Genomic DNA, 18625 nt, shown 5'->3' on the forward strand with positions numbered 1-18625 from the left:
AGCCAATTAGATGGTACCGCCCCAGACGCTTAATGGATTCTGATAGATTCCAAGCGGCGCTGGGGTCCCCACCTGCCTCCATTGCTCACAGCTCGGCGGATGCCTTAGTGGAAGCCTGGGAAAGGGCAGCCACTGAGGCACTTGACCGGGTTGTACCCTTGCGGCCCCTGACCCGGCGCAGATCCCAGCGAGCCCCATGGTTTTCCGCGGAGCTCCGGGAGATGAAGCGTCGGAAACGGGGCCTAGAGAGCTGTTGGAGGTCGAGCCGATCTGAACCCGACCGGTTGCGGTTAAGAACCTATATTAGGTCTTATCTCGCAGCGATGAGGGTGGCGAGGTGTAACTACTTCTCTACCCTCATTGCGTCCGCAGATAATCGCCCGGCCGCCCTGTTTAGGGTGACTCGCTCACTTCTTAATCAGGAGGTGAGGGAGGATCCCTTGCAGGGTCGTGCCGAGGAATTTAGTCAACATCTGTCGGATAAAATCGCTCGGATTCGGACCGGTTTGGACTCCAACTGGGCAGAGTCTGGCGATCAGGACACGAGCGGTCTTGTCAATGTTACCTGGGAAGAGTTTGATTCTGTGACCCCTGATGAAGTGGACAGGATTATGGGGAGACTGAGCTCCTCCACATGTTTGTTGGACCCGTGCCCTTCCTGGCTGGTTTATGCAGCTAGGGAGAGGACACGAGGCTGGCTCCAGGCGGTTATATCTGCTTCTCTGAGTGAGGGTTATTTCCCCACCGTCTTGAAGGAGGCGGTGGTGAGACCTCTCCTCAAGAAGCCTGCCTTGGACCCAGCTGTATTGAACAACTTTCGTCCAGTTTCCAACCTTCGCTTTCTTGCGAAGGTTGTTGAGAGTGTGGTGGCGCATCAGCTCCCTCTGGTCCTGGATGAAGCGGATTATTTGGACCCCTACCAATCGGGTTTCAGGCCCGGGTACAGCACGGAGACGGCATTGGTCGCTCTGGTGAATGATCTCTGGAGGGCTCGGGACAGGGGATATTCCTCTGTCCTAGTCCTATTAGACCTCTTGGCGGCTTTCGATACCATCGACCATGGTATCTTGCTGCGGCGTCTCAGGGGATTGGGAGTGGGAGGCACAGTTCTTCGGTGGTTCTCCTCCTATCTCCTGGGACGTTTGCAGTCGGTGTTGGCAGGGGGGCAGAGATCGGCCCCTAGGTCTCTCGTTTGTGGAGTTCCTCAGGGGTCGGTTCTCTCGCCTCTCCTGTTCAACATCTATATGAAACCGCTGGGTGAGATCATTCGTGGTTTTGGAGTTGGGTATCATCAATATGCCGATGATACCCAACTTTTCTTTTCGACCCCAAACCACCCCAGTGATGCCCTCGCTGTGATGTCCCGTTGCCTGGAGCCGGTTCGGGTCTGGATGGGGAGGAACAGACTTCAACTCAACCCTGACAAGACTGAGTGGCTGTGCATTCCGGCATCCCGGGACATTCAAAATGTTCCATCTCTTTCTGTGGGGGGTGAGGTCTTACCCCCCGTGGATAGGGCTCGCAACTTGGGAGTCCTCCTAGATTCACGGCTTACCCTGGAAGATCATGTGGTGGCCGTGACTAGGGGGGCTTTCGCCCAGGTTCGCCTGGTGCGCCAGTTGCGGCCCTATCTGGACCGGGATGCCCTGTGCACGGTCACTCATGCGCTCGTGACCTCTCGCCTTGACTACTGTAATGCTCTCTACATGGGGCTTCCCTTGAAGACCACTCGGAGGCTCCAGCTGGTACAGAATGCGGCCGCGAGAGTTGTCTTGGGAGTTTCCCGGTACTCCCATGTTACACCTTTGCTCCGCGAGCTGCATTGGTTACCAGTTGTCTTCCGGGTGAGGTTCAAGGTCTTGGTTATGATCTTTAAGTCCCTACATGGCATGGGTCCGGGTTACCTCGGGGACCACCTGCTGCCGGCGTCAACTCCCCTCCGCCCTGTGCGTTCCCACAGAGAGGGCCTCCTCAGGGTGCCTCCGGTCAGGGAATGCCGACTGGCGGCCCCCAGGGGGAGAGCCTTCTCTGTGGGTGCCCCGGCTTTGTGGAACCAACTGCCGGTGGAGCTCCGGATGGCATCAGACCTCCGAACTTTCCGTCGTGGCCTGAAGACCCATTTATTTGAATTAGCTGGTCTGGCCTGACGGGGGAGTTGGGTTTTAAATTGTTGTTTTAGAATAGGATTATTGTTTTTAACTGGGCACTGATTTAATCTTTGTTTTAACTTTTGTATTGTATCGTATTGTTATTTATATGCCCTGTGAACCGCCCTGAGTCCCTAGGGAGAAGGGCGGTATACAAATTAAATAAAACGTAAACGTAAACAATGAGGGCATCACTGGGTTGGTTTGGGGTGGAAAGGAAAAGCTGGGTATCATCAGCATTTAAACCTAAGAACCTGGCCTCAGACGTTTCCTTCCTGAGGAAAGTATTGACTGAAGGTCAGAAGTTGTTTTTACTCCTTCTCCTTCAGCCTGTAGTTTCACTACAAAAAATGACTGATGTCCAGTCCTCACACTTGCAATGGTCACAGTGTCCTTGTAGTCACGAGATCAAACTTTGGGCATTTGGCATGACGAACCTGACACTGTCTTGGGGTCATGTGATCACCAGTTGCAGCCTTACCAGCTGGCTTCATAAAAGCAAAGTCAATGGAGGAAGCCGAAATCATTTAACCACCACTTAATTACCATAGTGGTTTGCTTAACGACCATGGCAAAAAAGGTTATAGAATTGGGCATAAGTCAATGACTGCCTTGCTTAGCGACAGAGGTTTCCATCCCTATTGTGGTCTTAAATCAAGGGCAACCTATATGAGAAATGTTTTTGGTTTTTTTAAGGATTTTTAACGTACCTTAGCTGCTCAATATAATTCGTAAAAGTTCCTCTTTTGAGAGGGGATGTAAGAACCTTTAATTTATTTGGTTTTTAATTACATTGTTGAGATTACTTGAAACCTGTGTGCAAATCAATCTCACAACAGTTCTTTTACATGTTCCTTACCTATACAAATAGTGTTTTATTAAAAATATTAGTTAACACAGGCCCTGAATATATCTTTGTAAACTATTCACAATATAATTGAAACTGTGTATTTGCTACTATGCCTTAGATAGATATATAGTTCCTTTAAAAGCTTTAATCTAATTCTATGAAACCATGAACTAGAGGTTTACTAGCCTAATGGATGTGAAATATTCTAAAACAGTAAGTATAGTTAAATTTTGTAATTAAACCTTAAGTTGTGTTTTCCTGCCAGCAACAAATTGGTCTTGAAGTAGTTATTAATTTTATTTTTCAACTTTTTTCTTCCAAGGGGAGAATGCATTTTCAAGAGTTCCACTTATGAATGGCCTGAATGGACAAACTACCCATCTCTCTCATACACCCTTAGTGCCTGGAGGTGGATTAGGAACTTTCTCTACTATAACACAGACATCCTATGCCGATACCAGGTTAGTAAATTTTAAAGATCAGGTATTTTTAAAAAAAATCTTCTCCAGGCTTAAGTGTGAAAGGTACCTGGGTGACTTCAGCCCAACCCACTATATACATGGTGACTGTTGTGGGGAAAACAAGAAGAGGAAGGGACATATTGTGTGTGTACACTGCCCTGAACTATTTATAAAAATAATGACAGGGAAAAATACATTTTTTAAAATCACAAGAAGTTACATTAACATGAAATTAAAAGATTGGGCTCCTTAATTTCTCCCTGAGACCAGAACATAGGGGTGCCAGTACTGTTAGTAATTTTAAAATACAAGGTTTGGGACAGTGTGGTTCTGTATGCAAAAAATTATATCTATGCTTTCTTTTTCTGTAATATTTTAGAGATAAAAGCACAGTATTTAATGCAGTGATAAATGACCCTACCAATCCTTGGGTTGCATCTGCAACTCCTTTGGAAGGAGAAAATGATACCATGTCTAATGCACAGAGGAGCACTCTGAAATGGGAAAAAGAGGAAGCACTTGGTGAAATGGCAACAGTAGCACCTGTTTTATACACAAATATTAATTTTCCAACCCTAAAAGAAGAGTTTCCAGGTAGGTTATTAAGTTAAACTTAATTTTTGCAGGGCTGTCTACTTTGTTTCAGGGTATTCTAATTTTTTAACATATCCTATGAATTGTATAATATTCCATAATGTATCAGTAAAACGTCTAGTACCAATGAATGCATCTGCCTCCTTTCTCTTCTCCATGTTCTCAGATTGGACTACGAGAGTCAAGCAGATTGCCAAGCTATGGAGAAAAGCAAGCTCTCAAGAAAGAGCTCCATATGTGGTAATGAAACTTTTCATTTTGATGAAAACACATTTCTCCTTTACCTACAGCGTCTGTTAATTAGTCTAAAAATTAGTTTAAACTGCATATTGTTTCTGCAGCAAAACCAACTTGTCAATTGGCATTATTTGAGACTTCTCTGTGGATTACACAACGATCCATGATAATTCACTGAATTTAAATTGATTTTATGGATTTTTTTTCTTTCTGTTTGGCTAACAAGAATAAGGTTTGATACATGAATAACCCATATTTCTTGGGCCCCTTGATTGCCCAAGAGGCAGAACAAGAAACACATATGTGCCTGAACCCTTGAAGACCCTTTTTATTCAAATCTCACTCTCCATTGCATGTTCCCAACTTTGGAAGTGCCAAGTTGATAGATTAATTTGAAGAAACATTCTAAGAATAAGCATTGTCTTCTTTCATTCGTCAAGGACATAAATCAGTGGCAGCTAAGGTTTCTTACTTTCCTCAGTACTCACTGCTTTTTGATTTCCCAAATCTACTTTATAGGCCATTCAAGGTTTGTTGTTGTTCATATTTTGTGAATGCTTTGTGCAACATTTTATAAATACTTTAATATGGAAATTATATACAGATAATTTTTTGGTAACAGCATGATTGATTTGATCATCTGGAGATGCAGTTGGAAGAATCTTAGTCAGAAATAAGTGCTTAAGACTTTTGGAAATTATTAAAAACCCTGCTTGTGGCTTAGAATGAAGCAGGGACACATTTCCTGAATTTCATTTTCTGTTTAAAATGTGGCTTGATTAAAAATACTCCTTTTCTTTAGTATTTCAATATTTATTGGTTTGTTCTTGTAGATGGAACTTTGTCCTCCATCTGGTCTGCATAAATATATCTCCTCTGTATTTGTCGAGTGAAATAAATAGTTCCCTTGTTACTTATTAAATCATGGACACATTTTTAAATCAAATAAATACAGTTTTAAGTAATTGTGAGGTAATGATAAATAAATGAATGAATTATTTATGAATCAGTATCCAAGTAAATTCTGGTTTTGTTTTTCAATAGCAAAAAGCCAGAGATAATAGGGCTGCTTTACGGATTAACAAAGTACAGATGTCCAATGATTCAATGAAGAGGCAGCAACAGCAGGATAACATTGATCCTGGATCTCGTATTGAAACTGAACTCTTCAAGGATCCATTAAAACAGAGAGAATCTGAACATGAGCAAGAATGGAAATTTAGGCAGGTATGTTGCATTTGCTGTTTGATCTCCTGTTTGTCTAGGTATGGAAGTTTATTTTTATGCTCCCATTCAGTAGGTATGGGCTGCCTAAATGTGATTTTGTATCATAAATAGAACCTTAAATAAGTTGGAACAAGTTCATGTTTCCAAACAGAAATCCCATATCATATAAGGTTGAGTAACTCAGAATTCATATATCTGTCTTTAGTAAAGATTCATTATAGGTGCAGAAGGAAGTAATGAAATATGTAATGTTTTTAGACGTGATAGGAATATGGCAGATACTGACAACACAGGCTAGTTTAGAGGTTAATAGAAGCTGTCTGAATTGTTTATTTCCATATTGTTACAATTGCATATTGCAGAATTTATAGTCTCTTCCATTGGGAAGTTTATAGGATGCATCTCTTCAGGGGATGATTTTGTTTTGTTTTACAGTATTGAGTTCAAACTTCACAATAACCAGATGAAGCTGAACTTATCTTTTGGGGGTGTCAGGGAGTGTTGCATGTCCTGCAGTCATATTTGCATCCACCTTTTTAAAAAAAAAAAAATTGCACATAAAGCAAGATTTGAATGGGAGATCTCCAAAAGGTGTTGGGTGGCTTGGGTGAAAATTTAGATAGGACGTGAAAGCATTTTTAATAGCATCTAACTGTCATGTTCACTTTTAAAATAATCTTCTGGTTTTCAAAGATATGTAATTTTAATAACTTCAATTTGGGACTTTATGAAAAAAAAATAATTAAAACTTTGTCATTGGTTTCTGTGCTCTGGGTGTGTCTGTATATGTGAAAAAATAATATTAAAATATGCCTGTTGGTTTACTACTTTGTTTTTATTTAATTTTAACTTTTTTATTTTCTAAAACAGCAAATGCGCCAAAAGAGTAAACAGCAAGCTAAAATTGAAGCAACTCAGAAACTTGAGCAAGTGAAAAATGAGCAGCTGCAGCAGCAGCAGCAATTAGGATCACAGCAGCTTGTAAATCAGCCAGGCTTAGATACCCCTAGCAATGGGATGCAAAGTCCTTTAACCCCTCAGGCCAGCAATGGAAATATGTCTCCTGCACAGCAAGGATTATATGCAAAACAGTTGCCTGGCCCTTCTACATCTACTCCTTCTGATGTTTTCCTAAAACCCCAAGTCCCACCTCCACCTGTGACGGCTAATCGAATGCCTGCTCAAGATGGTCATTGTCAGACTCCATCACAACAAACATTCTCTTCTTCCCCCTCTGCTCAGCCACCTTCTCCAATTGATCCATATGCAAAGATGGTGGGAACTCCCAGGCCACCACCTGTTAACCAAAATCAAAAATTTATCAGAAGAAATTCTGCTACACCAGCAGAGGTCTGTCCATTGCCTTCAATATCCAGGCCGACTCAAGTTTCTGAATCAATGGGAAGGAGGCCATCACCAGCCAGAGATTCATGTTCCTTGTCCCCAGGCACCAGTGATCCTTATGCAAAACCTCCAGATACACCAAGACCTGTAATTGGAACAGAACAGTTCTCTAAACCTTTGGGGATGTCAAGATCACCTTTAATTTCAGAACAACCGGCAAGCAGTGACCAATTTACTAAGCTAACTGCAAGAACAGGAGGTGATACTTTTCAGAGACCCCGGATCTCTCCTACTGATTCATGTTCCCGGCCTTCATTGACTTCAACATCTGTTATTGAAGGGCATTCTAGCCCGTTTAAAACACCAGTGTGCCCAAATCCATCTTCGCAAGATTCTTACACAAAAATGCCACCTACTTCAAGGAGAGTAGCTGTGGATCCTTATGAAAGGCCTCTTTTGACACCAAAGCCTGTAGATAGTTTTGCACACAATCCATCTAATGATTCTTACAGCCAGTCTCAGTTGGCTTCACACTCAGCAATAAAGGATACTTTTGCCCATCCACAAAGAGTATTACGTAATCAGGGTGATTATTCTGGAGCTCTTTCAAGAACAGTTGCTCAGGATCCATATGCCCAGCCCCCAGGCACTCCTCGCCCTGTCATAGATCCTTATGCCCAGCCCCCTGGTACCCCTCGACCTGCTTTAGATCCTTATGCACAGCCCTCTGGCTCCGCTCGACCTGTTCCAGTTGACCCATATATGCATCAGCCACTCACACCAAGACCTCCACAGACTGCAGACTTATTTGCTCAGGTTTCAGGTAATAAGAGGCATTCTGATCTGTATGCCCAGCCTCCAGGTACACCAATGCCAGTTACTAATGATCCCTATTCTCAGTCACCAGCAACTCAAAGGTCTGGAATTTCGGAAACTTTCAGTAGACCGATTCCCATGTCAAATCCGGATCCTTATCTGCAGGCATCACAGAGCAGGACTTTATCTGGGACTTTTGTCAAGCCATCAGATCCTTCTCAGTCTTCAAAGCTATCAGGGCCTACAGTGACAGATTCCTTTAGCCATGATCCCTCACGTGATCCTTTTGATCAGCCACCAGTGACACCAAGATCTCAACCAGAAACCTTTGGAACAGCTCAGCACCCCCAAGAAGACCACTCTAGAAGTGGGTCAGAGGGAAATTTCAATTCCTCTGTAAACTCACCCATGAATTTGCAGGGAAAACTATTTTCACAGACTACACAAGCTTCTGTCCCAGGCCCAAGTGCAGGATTAACACAGAACAGCACGATGTCTCATACAGATGCAGAAAAACTAAGACAGGTGAATTTATCTTGTTTGATGTTATGCTGATTCATATTGGGGTGACATAGTTGAAAGGATATAAGAATAGCTTTTAGAAACATAAGAGACTGCTGGTCTCAATAAATCACTGCTTTTGCTAAGCTAAAAGATACAAATAATCAACTGACTAACTTCTGGCTAACATTGACATATCTTTATTAAATATTTATTGCGTGAATATTATCCAGCATCTCTTCTTAACCGTAATTGAAGGTAGAAATGAGCTTTAAAATCTTTATATTTCCCCCACCTTATATAGTTAGAATCAAGAAGCACTTACTTATCTAGGTTAACTGCTGTTCCAAGATTTGTAAAAAAATATTGTTTAATGCTTAAGATTCCTGCATTGGGCAGTATTTGTTGTTGTTGTTAGCTGCGAAGTCGTGTCCGACCCATCGCGACCCTATGGACAGTGTTCCTCCAGGCCTTCCTGTCCTCTACCATCTTCTGGAGTCCATTTAAGCTCACGCCTACTGCTTCAGGGACTCCATCCAGCCACCTCATTTTCTGTCGTCCCCTTCTTCTATTGCCCTCAATCTTTCCCAGCATGAGGCTCTTCTCCAGTGAGTCCTTCCTTCTCATTAGGTGGACAAAGTATTTGAGTTTTAGCTTCAGGATCTGGCCTTCTAAAGAGCAGTCAGGGTTGATCTCCTCTAGGACTGACCGGTTTGATCGCCTTGCAGTCCAAGGGACTCGCAGGAGTCTTCTCCAGCACCACAGTTCAAAGGCCTCAATTCTTTGGCGCTCAGCCTTTCTTGTGGTCCAGCTTTCACTGCCATACATTGCAACTGGGAAGACCATAGCCTTGACTATACGCACTTTTGTTGACAGGGTGATGTCTCTGCCTTTTAGTGTGCTGTCTAGATTTGCCATGGCTTTCCTCCCGAGGAGCAAGCGTGTTTTAATTTCTTGGCTACAGTCCCCATTTGCAGTGATCTTGGAGCCCAGGAAAATAAAATCTGTCACTACCTCCATTTCTTTCCCATCTATTTGCCAGGAATTGAGAGGGCCAGATGCCATGATCTTGGTTTTCTTAATGTTAAGTTTCAACCCAAGTTTTGTACTCTCCTTCTTCACACGTAACACGAGGCTCTTTAGTTCTTCTTCACTTTCTGCCATTAGAGTGGTATCATCTGCATATCTTAGGTTGTTGATGTTTCTTCCGGCCATCTTAATTCCAACTTTTGATTCATCTAGCCCTGCCTTTCTCATGATGTGCTCTGCATATAAGTTAAATAGGCAGGGCGACAGTATACAGCCTTGCCGGACTCCTTTCCCAATTTTGAACCAATCAGTGGTTCCGTGTCCAGTTCTCACTGTTGCTTCTTGGCCCACATATAGGTTTCTCAAGAGACAAATAAGATGGTCTGGTACTCCCATCTCTTTAAGAACTTGCCACAGTTTGTTATGATCCACACAATCAAAGGCTTTGGCATAGTCAATGAAGCAGAAGTAGATGTTTTTCTGGAACTCTCTAGCTTTCTCCATGATCCAGCATAGTATGTTGGCAATTTGATCTCTAGTTCTTCTGCCTCTTCAAAATCCTGCCTGCACTTCTGGTAGTTCTAGATCCACATACTGCTGAAGTCTAGCTTGTAGGATTTTAAGCATAACTTTATAGCATGAGAAATGAGTGCAATGGTGCGATAGTTTGAACATTCTTTGGCACTGCCTTTCTTTGGAATTGGAATGTAAACTGATCTTTTCCAATCCTGTGGCCACTGTTGAGTTTTCCAAATTGGTTGGCAAATTGAGTGTAGCACTTCTACTGCATCGTCTTTTAAGATTTTGAATAGCTCAGCTGGAATACTGTCACCTCCACTAGCTTTGTTGTTGCTCAGCTTTTCTAAGGCCCACTTCACTTCACATTCTAGGATGTCTGGCTCGAGGTCAGTGACCACCTCATTGTGATTATCAGGGACATTAAGCTCATTCTTGTATAGTTCTGTGTAATTTTGCCACCTCTTCTTAATCTCTTCTGCCTCTGTTAGGTCCCTGCCATTTTGGTCCTTTATCATGCCCATTTTTATTTATTTATTTTATTTATTTATGGGATTTGTATGCCGCCCTATCTCCCAAAGGACTCAGGGCAGCTAACAACAATAAAAACACAAAATACAAACATTAAAAGGTATTAAATCAGATTATCCCATAAATAGTCCAATTAAAAACACAATAAAACAAAATTAAGAAAACCTTTTTGCATTAAACGTTCCCTTCATCTCTCCAATTTTCTTGAAAAGATCCCTGGTCCTCCCTATTCTATTGTTTTCTTCTATTTTGCACTGTTCATTTAAGAAGGCATTCTTATCTCTTCTAGCTATTCTCTGGAATTCTGCATTCAATTGGGCGTATCTTTCTTTTTCTCCCTTGCCTTTCGCTTCCCTCCTTTCCTCAGCTATTTGCAAAGCTTCCTCAGACAGCCATTTTGCTTTCTTGCATTTCTTTTTCTTTGGGATGGTTTTAGTTGCTACCTCTTGTACAATGTTGCGAACCTCTGTCCATAGTTCTTCAGGCACTCTATCAGATCTAATTCCTTAAATCTATTTGTCACCTCTACTGTATATTCAACAGGGATATAATTTAATTCATACCTGAGTGGCCTAGTGCTTTTCCCTTCTTTCTTCAGTTTAAGCCTAAACTTTGCAATGAGAAGCTCCTGGTCTGAGCCACAGTCAGCTCCTGGTCTTGTTTTTACTGACTGTATAGAGCTTCTCCATCTTTGGCTACAGAGCCAATCAGTCAGTCTGATTTCTGTGTTGACCGTCTGGTGATGTCCATGTGTAGAGCCGTCTGTTGGGTTATTGGAAAAGAGTGTTTGCTATGACCATCGTATTCTCTTGACAAAATTCTATCAACCTGTGCCCTGCTTCATTTTGTACACAAGGCCAAACTTGCCTGTTGTTCTGGTTATCTTTTGGCTTCCTACTTTAGCATTCCAATCCCCCATGATGATAAGGACATCATTTTTTTGGTGTTAGTTCTATAAGGTGCTGTAGGGCTTCATAGAACCGGTCAATTTCATCCTCTTCAGCACTGGTGGTTGGGGCATAGACTTAAACTACTGTGATATTGAATGGTTTGCCTTGGATTCGAACTGAGATCATTCTGTCATTTTGAGGATTGTATCCCAGTATTGCTTTTCCTACTCTTTTATTGACTATGAAGGCTACTCCATTTCTTCTGAGGGATTCTTGCCCGTAGTAGTATACCTGATGGTCATCTGAATTAAATTCACCCATTCCTGTCCATTTTAGTTTGCTGATACCTAAGATGTCGATGTGCAGTGTTGTCAATTGGGCAGTATACTTGTGTGTAATTCAAAGCTAAATTAATTGAGACCTTTTGCATAGAGCCATTTCAATCTAATTTCAAGCCTGTTTTCGTCTAGTGAATAATGGATTCTGTAAAGACTTGAGAATTGTGTAAACATTCATTCGTTTTATCTTCATGATATTCTGGATTGGCTGTCTGGACTTGGGGATTGAGGGCACACAATATTTCAGCACATCTATTCTTAACTGCAGGATTTTATTATAAACTTCCCAGAATTACTGAGGTGAGATGGGCAATGTAGAATGTGACAGAGAGAGAAAGAGGGAGGGAGGGAGAGAGAAAAATTCAAAACCAAATGCCAAAAGACTGATATTAAGCCAGAGGATTAATGTTTTAAGATTTTGTAAGATGTTTTTCAAGTCCATCTAAAGTGTGATGGATGAATAAAGTTTTAAAATAAGCAAATGCATGTAAAAAAGATATGTGGCCTACAGGTATGTGATCTATTGCAAGGAACAATATTTTATCAAAAGAAGTAAAATATTTCTAAGTTAACATTAGATTATAATTATTTTTGTTTCTTGTCAGCGCCAGAAGTTACGTGAAATTATTCTTCAGCAGCAGCAACAAAAGAAAAACGCAATCCGTCAAGAAAAAGCCCCACTAGAGCCTGCCGCAGCAACTCCAACAGCACTTATTCAACCATGGCAGCAAGAAAATCTGAATCAGATTTTCAGTCGACCACCACCTCCATATCCAGGCAACATTAGATCATCTACCATTCCTCCAGGTGGACTAAGGCTGGCAGGTTTTCCTGTTGATGGGCAACTGAATAGACCTCAGTTTTCAGGAGATGCTGGTGGCATGGGGATGAGGCCTCATGGAATTAGGTATAGAAACACTTTATCACTCTTTACTAAATTTGAACTAGTTATAAAGAAATTATACCATGTTTGTCATTCAGAATGACCAAGAAAAAATTGCATGTTCATTTTAATGCAGAAATTGTGCTATAGATATGATACGACTGAGCTTATGGGAAAGGCAAAAAGTACCTTGAGTGAGGGCTTGGCCATTCTGTCCAAAGTGCATCTCATACGGGTTGTTGATGGGCCTAAAAGGGTATTTGCCAATAAGCTTGGCTCTTGGCAAAGCAGGTATTATTTGGAATGTGTAAATGAGAAAAGGTCTATAGGTTTGGAATAAAGATAAAACAGAGGGGAGAATAAATCCAACTCTGAAACAGTAATCTAACATGAAAAATGTTATGAGGTAATGAGTAACAGGTATTGACTTACAGATGTAACTTCCTCTCTTCCACTTTTCCATTGGTGGCATTACTGTTATATGTTTAGTTTAGGAACAGAAACAACTATTTAAAAAAAATCATTACTTTTAACAATCTCCTTAAATTGCACGTAATTTAAAATAGTACTTGAATGTAATACAAGCCAACATATAAAAATTTACATGCAGTCACTTAAACTTGAATTCATATTTTATTAAATATTGTTTTTATTTTGTGAAATAATGAACCAAGCACAAAAATATTTAACTTTTGAGGCCAAAACATTCTGGCATGTTAGAATATACTATTTGTGTTTAAATTTTAATTTTATAGTCTGTAAATTAAGATACGTAAATGTTTACTTTCTATGTCAGTGGTCAGCAGCCTGAAACAGCAAAAGAGCCACTCGGAACCGGTTCCGTCACACACACAAAAAAGTGGGAGCCGCAAAATATGTGCGCGCATGCGTGCACGTACGCGCATGCACAGAACAAGGCAAAACGTGCACCAGCCCTGCCCCCGTCCACCTCTAGTATGGACGGCTCTGCCGTCCTGGCTTTTCCTCCCTCAGAAAAAACTGCTCTCCCCCCGCCCTGCGCTCTCTCTCTCTCTGGGACTTTTTTCTTTCTGCCTTTTGTGAAGCTTCGGGATCAGCTCCTTCCCTGGATCGCTTGCACTGCACTGATCCTTGGCAGCCCCGACACCCGCGCCACATTCTGAGCCGCGCACACCTGTCGCTGCCCGGTGCCGCCAGCTTACGGAGGGGGGACTCGCAGGCCAAGCCGCGCAAAGATGAGGAAGGAAACGGCCTTTCAGAGGATCCCGCCCGGGCCCTTCCCTGGCTGAAGGAAGCCTTGCGAGCATCTCCCGCAGCATGGCTCCCCCGAGCCGGGAGGCACCTGCGTGGCGGCGTGTCTCCCTGGTGATGGGCGCTGGGTTGTGGCGCCGCCTTCAGCCTGGGTGCCGCCGGAGCCACCCGAGCGACCTGTCCCTCCCCCCAGGGTCTCCAAACCTCCGCCACCCCATTCTCTCAATGGGAATGGGGTGGTGGAGGTTCGGAGAGCTGCTGCCTTCGTCCACGTTTCTTTCAGCCCCGAAAGAAACGTGGACGAAGGCAGCAGCTCTCCAAACAGGGCAGCGGAGGTTTGGAGAGCTGTGCGGAAGGCAGCAGCTCTCCAAACCTCCGCTGCCCCATTTGGAGAGCTGCTGCCTTTGTCAAACACACACGAAGGCAGCAGCTGTCCAAACGGGGCAGCGGAGGTTTGGAGAGCTGCGTGGAAGGCAGCAGCTATCCAAACCTCCGCCGCCCCGTTTGGACAGCTGCTGCCTTTGTAAAACATGGATGAAGGCAGCAGCTCTCCAAACAGGGCGGCAGAGGTTTGGAGAGCTGCTGCCTTCGTCAAACACAGACGAAGGGAGCAGCTCTCCAAACGGGGCGGTGGAGGTTTGGAGAGCTGCGTGGAAGGCAGCAGCTCTCCAAACCTCCGCCACCCTGTTTGGAGAGCTGCTGCCTTCGTCCGCGTTTCTTTCGGCCCCGAAAGAAACACGGACGAACACAGCAGCTCTCCAAACCGCCGCCGCCCCGTTTGGAGAGCTGCTGCCTTCGTCCGTGTTTCTTTCGGCCCTGAAAGGCACCTGCTCTCCAAACCTCCACCGCCCCATTCTCTCAATGGGACTTTTTTACTCCCACTTTTTTTTCAGAACGCACATGGCAGAGGAGGACTGGGAGCTGCAGGAGACGGCTTAAAGAGCCGCATGCGGCTCCAGAGCCGTGGGTTGCCGACTCGTGTTCTATGTCATGTATAAATATGATTATGTCTGGAAAATACTGTCCTTGCTGCTAGAAATGTCTAGGTATTTTGGGGTGTAGGAATTAATTAGCCTGAGAATTCATTATAATTTTATTAATTGGCCTTAATTTACATCTTTTTCTGGCAATTTAATCAAGGTTTAAAGCACAACATGTTGACTTTTTAACTATATTTTTTACACTAATTCTGTACTTCTTCAAAATATGCATAAAAGGTTTTTAGTGGATTATGTACAGAGTGATCATCTATTTTTAGTAGTAAATGGATAATGTGAAAATCAGCTCAGAGATGTCATTAATTTTATTTATGTGCAAATTATTATTCATTATGTAGGAAATATTCTATAGGTCATTCAATTCAATTCAATTCAATAAAAGCTTGTTTTTCTGTTTTCCAGATTTGGCTTTCCCAGTAGTGGCCATGGACCTCTACCTTGTCAAGATCATTTTCTTGGTCCACCACAACAAATGCAACATACTGGTGCCCCACCACAGTTTAGAAGATCCATGCCTATAGATCTGCCTAGACTACCTAACAAACCACCAATGAATAATCCCATTGGCTTGTCACAGCATTTCCCACTGCAAGGTATCCAGGTTCAACAGCACAATATAATGGGGCAGGCATTTATTGAGCTTTGTCATAGAGCACCTGAAGTCAGACCAAGACTGCCTTTTAATTCTTCATCAACTACTGTTATGAACACTGCTCCTGAGCATCAACAACAAACTGAACTTCTACCTAGACAGGATTGCCAGGGGCCAAGACACCTAGAACCTACAAGGTGTAATTCTCAAAATTCAGATAATCCGTTGCAGATTTCAACAGGTTTGGAGCATTTATCACCATCCCAGCAGGATAAAATGAATCCAAGTCATCCACCTACACTAGTCATGTGTTCCTTAAATCATCCATCAATAAATAATGCATTTTCAGGAGTGCCAATCACGAGACCTACTGATGAAACAAGTGGCTTGCAAATGCCCAGTCAGCCTACTGATACCTTAGAAGAAAAACTCGATCCTGATGATCCTTCTGTGAAAGATTTAGATGTTAAAGACCTTGATGGTGTTGAGGTTAAGGATTTGGTTGATGAAGATCTTGAAAATTTAAATTTAGATGCAGAAGATAAAGGTGATGAACTGGACACATTAGATAATCTTGAAACTAATGACCGTCATCTTGATGATCTTCTGAGATCAGGAGAATTTGACATAATTGCATATACTGATCCAGACCATGATTTGGGTGACAAAAAGGGTATGTTTAACGAAGAGCTGGATCTTAATGTCCCCATAGATGATATACAGGGCAAGGGAGAAGACAGTGTGCAGAAACAACCAGATGATAAAACTTCTGTTCCTGAAGGGTCTGTTCCGCCTCAGAAAAAAGCTACTGAGAACAGTGAGACTAAAACAGAAGTGCTTTCTCTCATTGAAGAAGCTAAATGTAATCATGAAAAAATTGACAAAAATATCGCAGTTCCTAGTGCTCAGCACGATAGGGAAGCTAAATCTGTTTTGTCTTGTAATGTGGAAGCAACTGATAAAGCAGATACGAATGCCGAAACCACAGTGTCTAGTCCAGATGCAGTTCAGTTGCCGACTCAAAGTACAACAAATTCTTGTAATACCCCTGGATCTACTCCAGTTCTTACAAGCTTACTTGCTCATGGCAATTCAGAAAACCCTGACACAAGGTTATTGGATTCTCCTTCTCACTCCTTCCGGACAGCCCAAACAAATCCCGTAACTTTGATTACATCCACCAGTCAAAACATGGAAAATGTGTTACCTGATGTGAACATGGTTCCAGCAGTAAGCCATAGTTTTTCACAAGGGACTGCGGTAAATTCAGCCTTTATCTCTGGCCAGCCTCTCAATCCCAATTTGGGGGTAGGGCAGCCTGGAAGTCAAACAGGGTCTGTTGGAAGTAGGCCTGCTCCTAGCGGTATTCCTGGTTCTCAGCAGCTGGTACTTCCTCAGACTTTGGTCCAACAGCAGAATCGGGAGAGACCTCTGCTTTTGGAAGAGCAGCCTCTGTTGCTGCAAGATCTTTTGGATCAAGAAAGGCAAGAGCAGCAGCAGCAACGACAGATGCAAGCCATGATTCGCCAGCGGTCTGAGCCATTTTTCCCCAACATCGGTATGCTTTTCTGTTACTTTTCCAACCATGCTAATGTTGGCTGGGTATGCATACAAACTAGATAAGCAAATAAATCTCATTCTCAGTTGTCATGAATGTTAACACCTCTCCATTTCTGGGGATGTGTAGATGAGTTAAGGCACTTATGATCCTTAAATAGTTTGCATTAAGGGATCTTTCTGTAGATATGTATTCATGTGGTTGATTGATGGCACTGATTTTATTTCCTGCAGTTCATTAGCTTCTAGGTATAATTATCAAAAAAAAATAAAATAATTAAAGCAAACATTAAAACCATTACCACGAAAACTAAAAACTAGAGGAAGCTAGCAATTTCAGTACCCAGAAATACAACTAAACAGTTTTTTGCTGCCTTTCAAAAAGCTGAATATAAAGACAAAATTTAGATGCAGGTAGATCTTGCCTAATGACCATAATTGAACTCAAAATTTCCATAAACAAGACAGTAGTTAAGTGAATTTTGGCCCATTTTATAACCTTCCTTGCCATGGTTGTTAAGTGAATCATTGCAGTTAAGTTACTAACATGATTAAGTGAATTTGGCTTCCCCTTATCAGAAAGCTGCAAAAGAAGACCACATGGCTCCAGGATACTGCAACAGTCTTAAATGCATGCCAGTTGTTAAGGATCAAAATTTTGATCCTGTGACCATGGAGATACTGCAACTAAGTGTGAAAAACAATAATAATTCCACATTTTTCAGTGCTGTTGTAACTTTGAATGGTTTGGAAACAAATGGTTGTAAGTTGAGGACTACCTGTATTAATTTTTCATACATAGTTTTTGTAAAAAAATGTATAAGGATCATGCAAAGAGTTGATTGCTTTTGTTCTTTGATTTACTATATGTACTTGTTTTGAGAATTGCCAAAATTGCCGAAATAAGAACAGAGAACATTCTCACAATTCATGATAATGCTCTCTCTCTCTCTCTCTCTCTCTCTCTCTCTCTCTCTCTCTCTCTCTCTCTCTCTCTCTCTCTCTCTCTCTCTCTCTCTCTCTCTCTCTCTCTCTCTCTCTCTCTCTCTCTCTCTCTCTCTGTGTGTGTGTGTGTATGTGTTGTTACACACATACACATACACACACACACAGAGAGAGAGTGTATGTGTTGTGTACACACAGACACACACACACACACTACACACAGAATGAGAAAACACAGCATTATCATGAATTGTGAGAATGTTCTCTGTTCTTATTTCATCAATTTTGGCATATACACACATAAATATGATTACATCCCTTCCATTCTGAAAAAAATATATTTAATTCCTGGCACTAATTCAGTGTAGGCATTAAGGGAAAATTTGACAGTTTAGTGTTTCTTCTTCTGCCAAAATATTTATCTGAATCACCAGTTAGCTATCCAATTTTAGTCTAAGGTCATGTAAACTTTTGAGTGTAAAATGATTCAGTTTGTGGTCTGAAACAAATTCAATATATCCATGGAAACAGTTTTTCAAATTCACAACTTTTTTCTTAAAACAAAAATAACACTGAATTGATTAGCAGATACAAATTTGAAAAGATTATAGTTCAACAAAATTGTAATGAACATGACTTGAATATTTTGTAAACATAATATATTCTAACATTCTGTTTTCTTAGATTTTGATGCAATTACTGATCCTATAATGAAGGCAAAAATGGTAGCTTTGAAAGGGATCAATAAAGTTATGGCACAGAACAATATGGGGATGCCACCACTGGTCATGAACAGGTTGGTGAAAAATGATACTTTTGCCTAAAATGATACAGTATTGTTTTCTTAAACACTAATATGAAAGTCTGGATTTTCTCCTTAATTATATGTTCAGATCTTGCTTGTGGAGATATTAATGAATTTATTTATAAAACTCTATC

The 18625-nt window shown here is 41.9% G+C and overlaps 1 protein-coding gene across 3 annotated transcripts in view; it reads left to right on the forward strand.

Moving 5' to 3' along the window:
• The window catches only part of KMT2C (lysine methyltransferase 2C), a 187654-nt gene that overhangs the window by 139637 nt on the left and 29392 nt on the right, over nucleotides 1-18625 (forward strand). For all 3 annotated transcript variants that reach the window (XM_083376965.1, XM_083376963.1, XM_083376964.1), the window contains 8 exons: nucleotides 3320-3458; nucleotides 3838-4052; nucleotides 4219-4292; nucleotides 5334-5516; nucleotides 6387-8201; nucleotides 12087-12388; nucleotides 14995-16742; nucleotides 18371-18482. In XM_083376965.1, coding sequence (XP_083233091.1) covers nucleotides 3320-3458; nucleotides 3838-4052; nucleotides 4219-4292; nucleotides 5334-5516; nucleotides 6387-8201; nucleotides 12087-12388; nucleotides 14995-16742; nucleotides 18371-18482 — 4588 coding nt within the window. The remainder of the gene's footprint in view (nucleotides 1-3319; nucleotides 3459-3837; nucleotides 4053-4218; nucleotides 4293-5333; nucleotides 5517-6386; nucleotides 8202-12086; nucleotides 12389-14994; nucleotides 16743-18370; nucleotides 18483-18625) is intronic.

This window comes from Vipera ursinii (genome assembly GCF_947247035.1).
Source record: "Vipera ursinii genome assembly, chromosome: Z".
NCBI lineage: Eukaryota > Metazoa > Chordata > Lepidosauria > Squamata > Viperidae > Vipera > Vipera ursinii.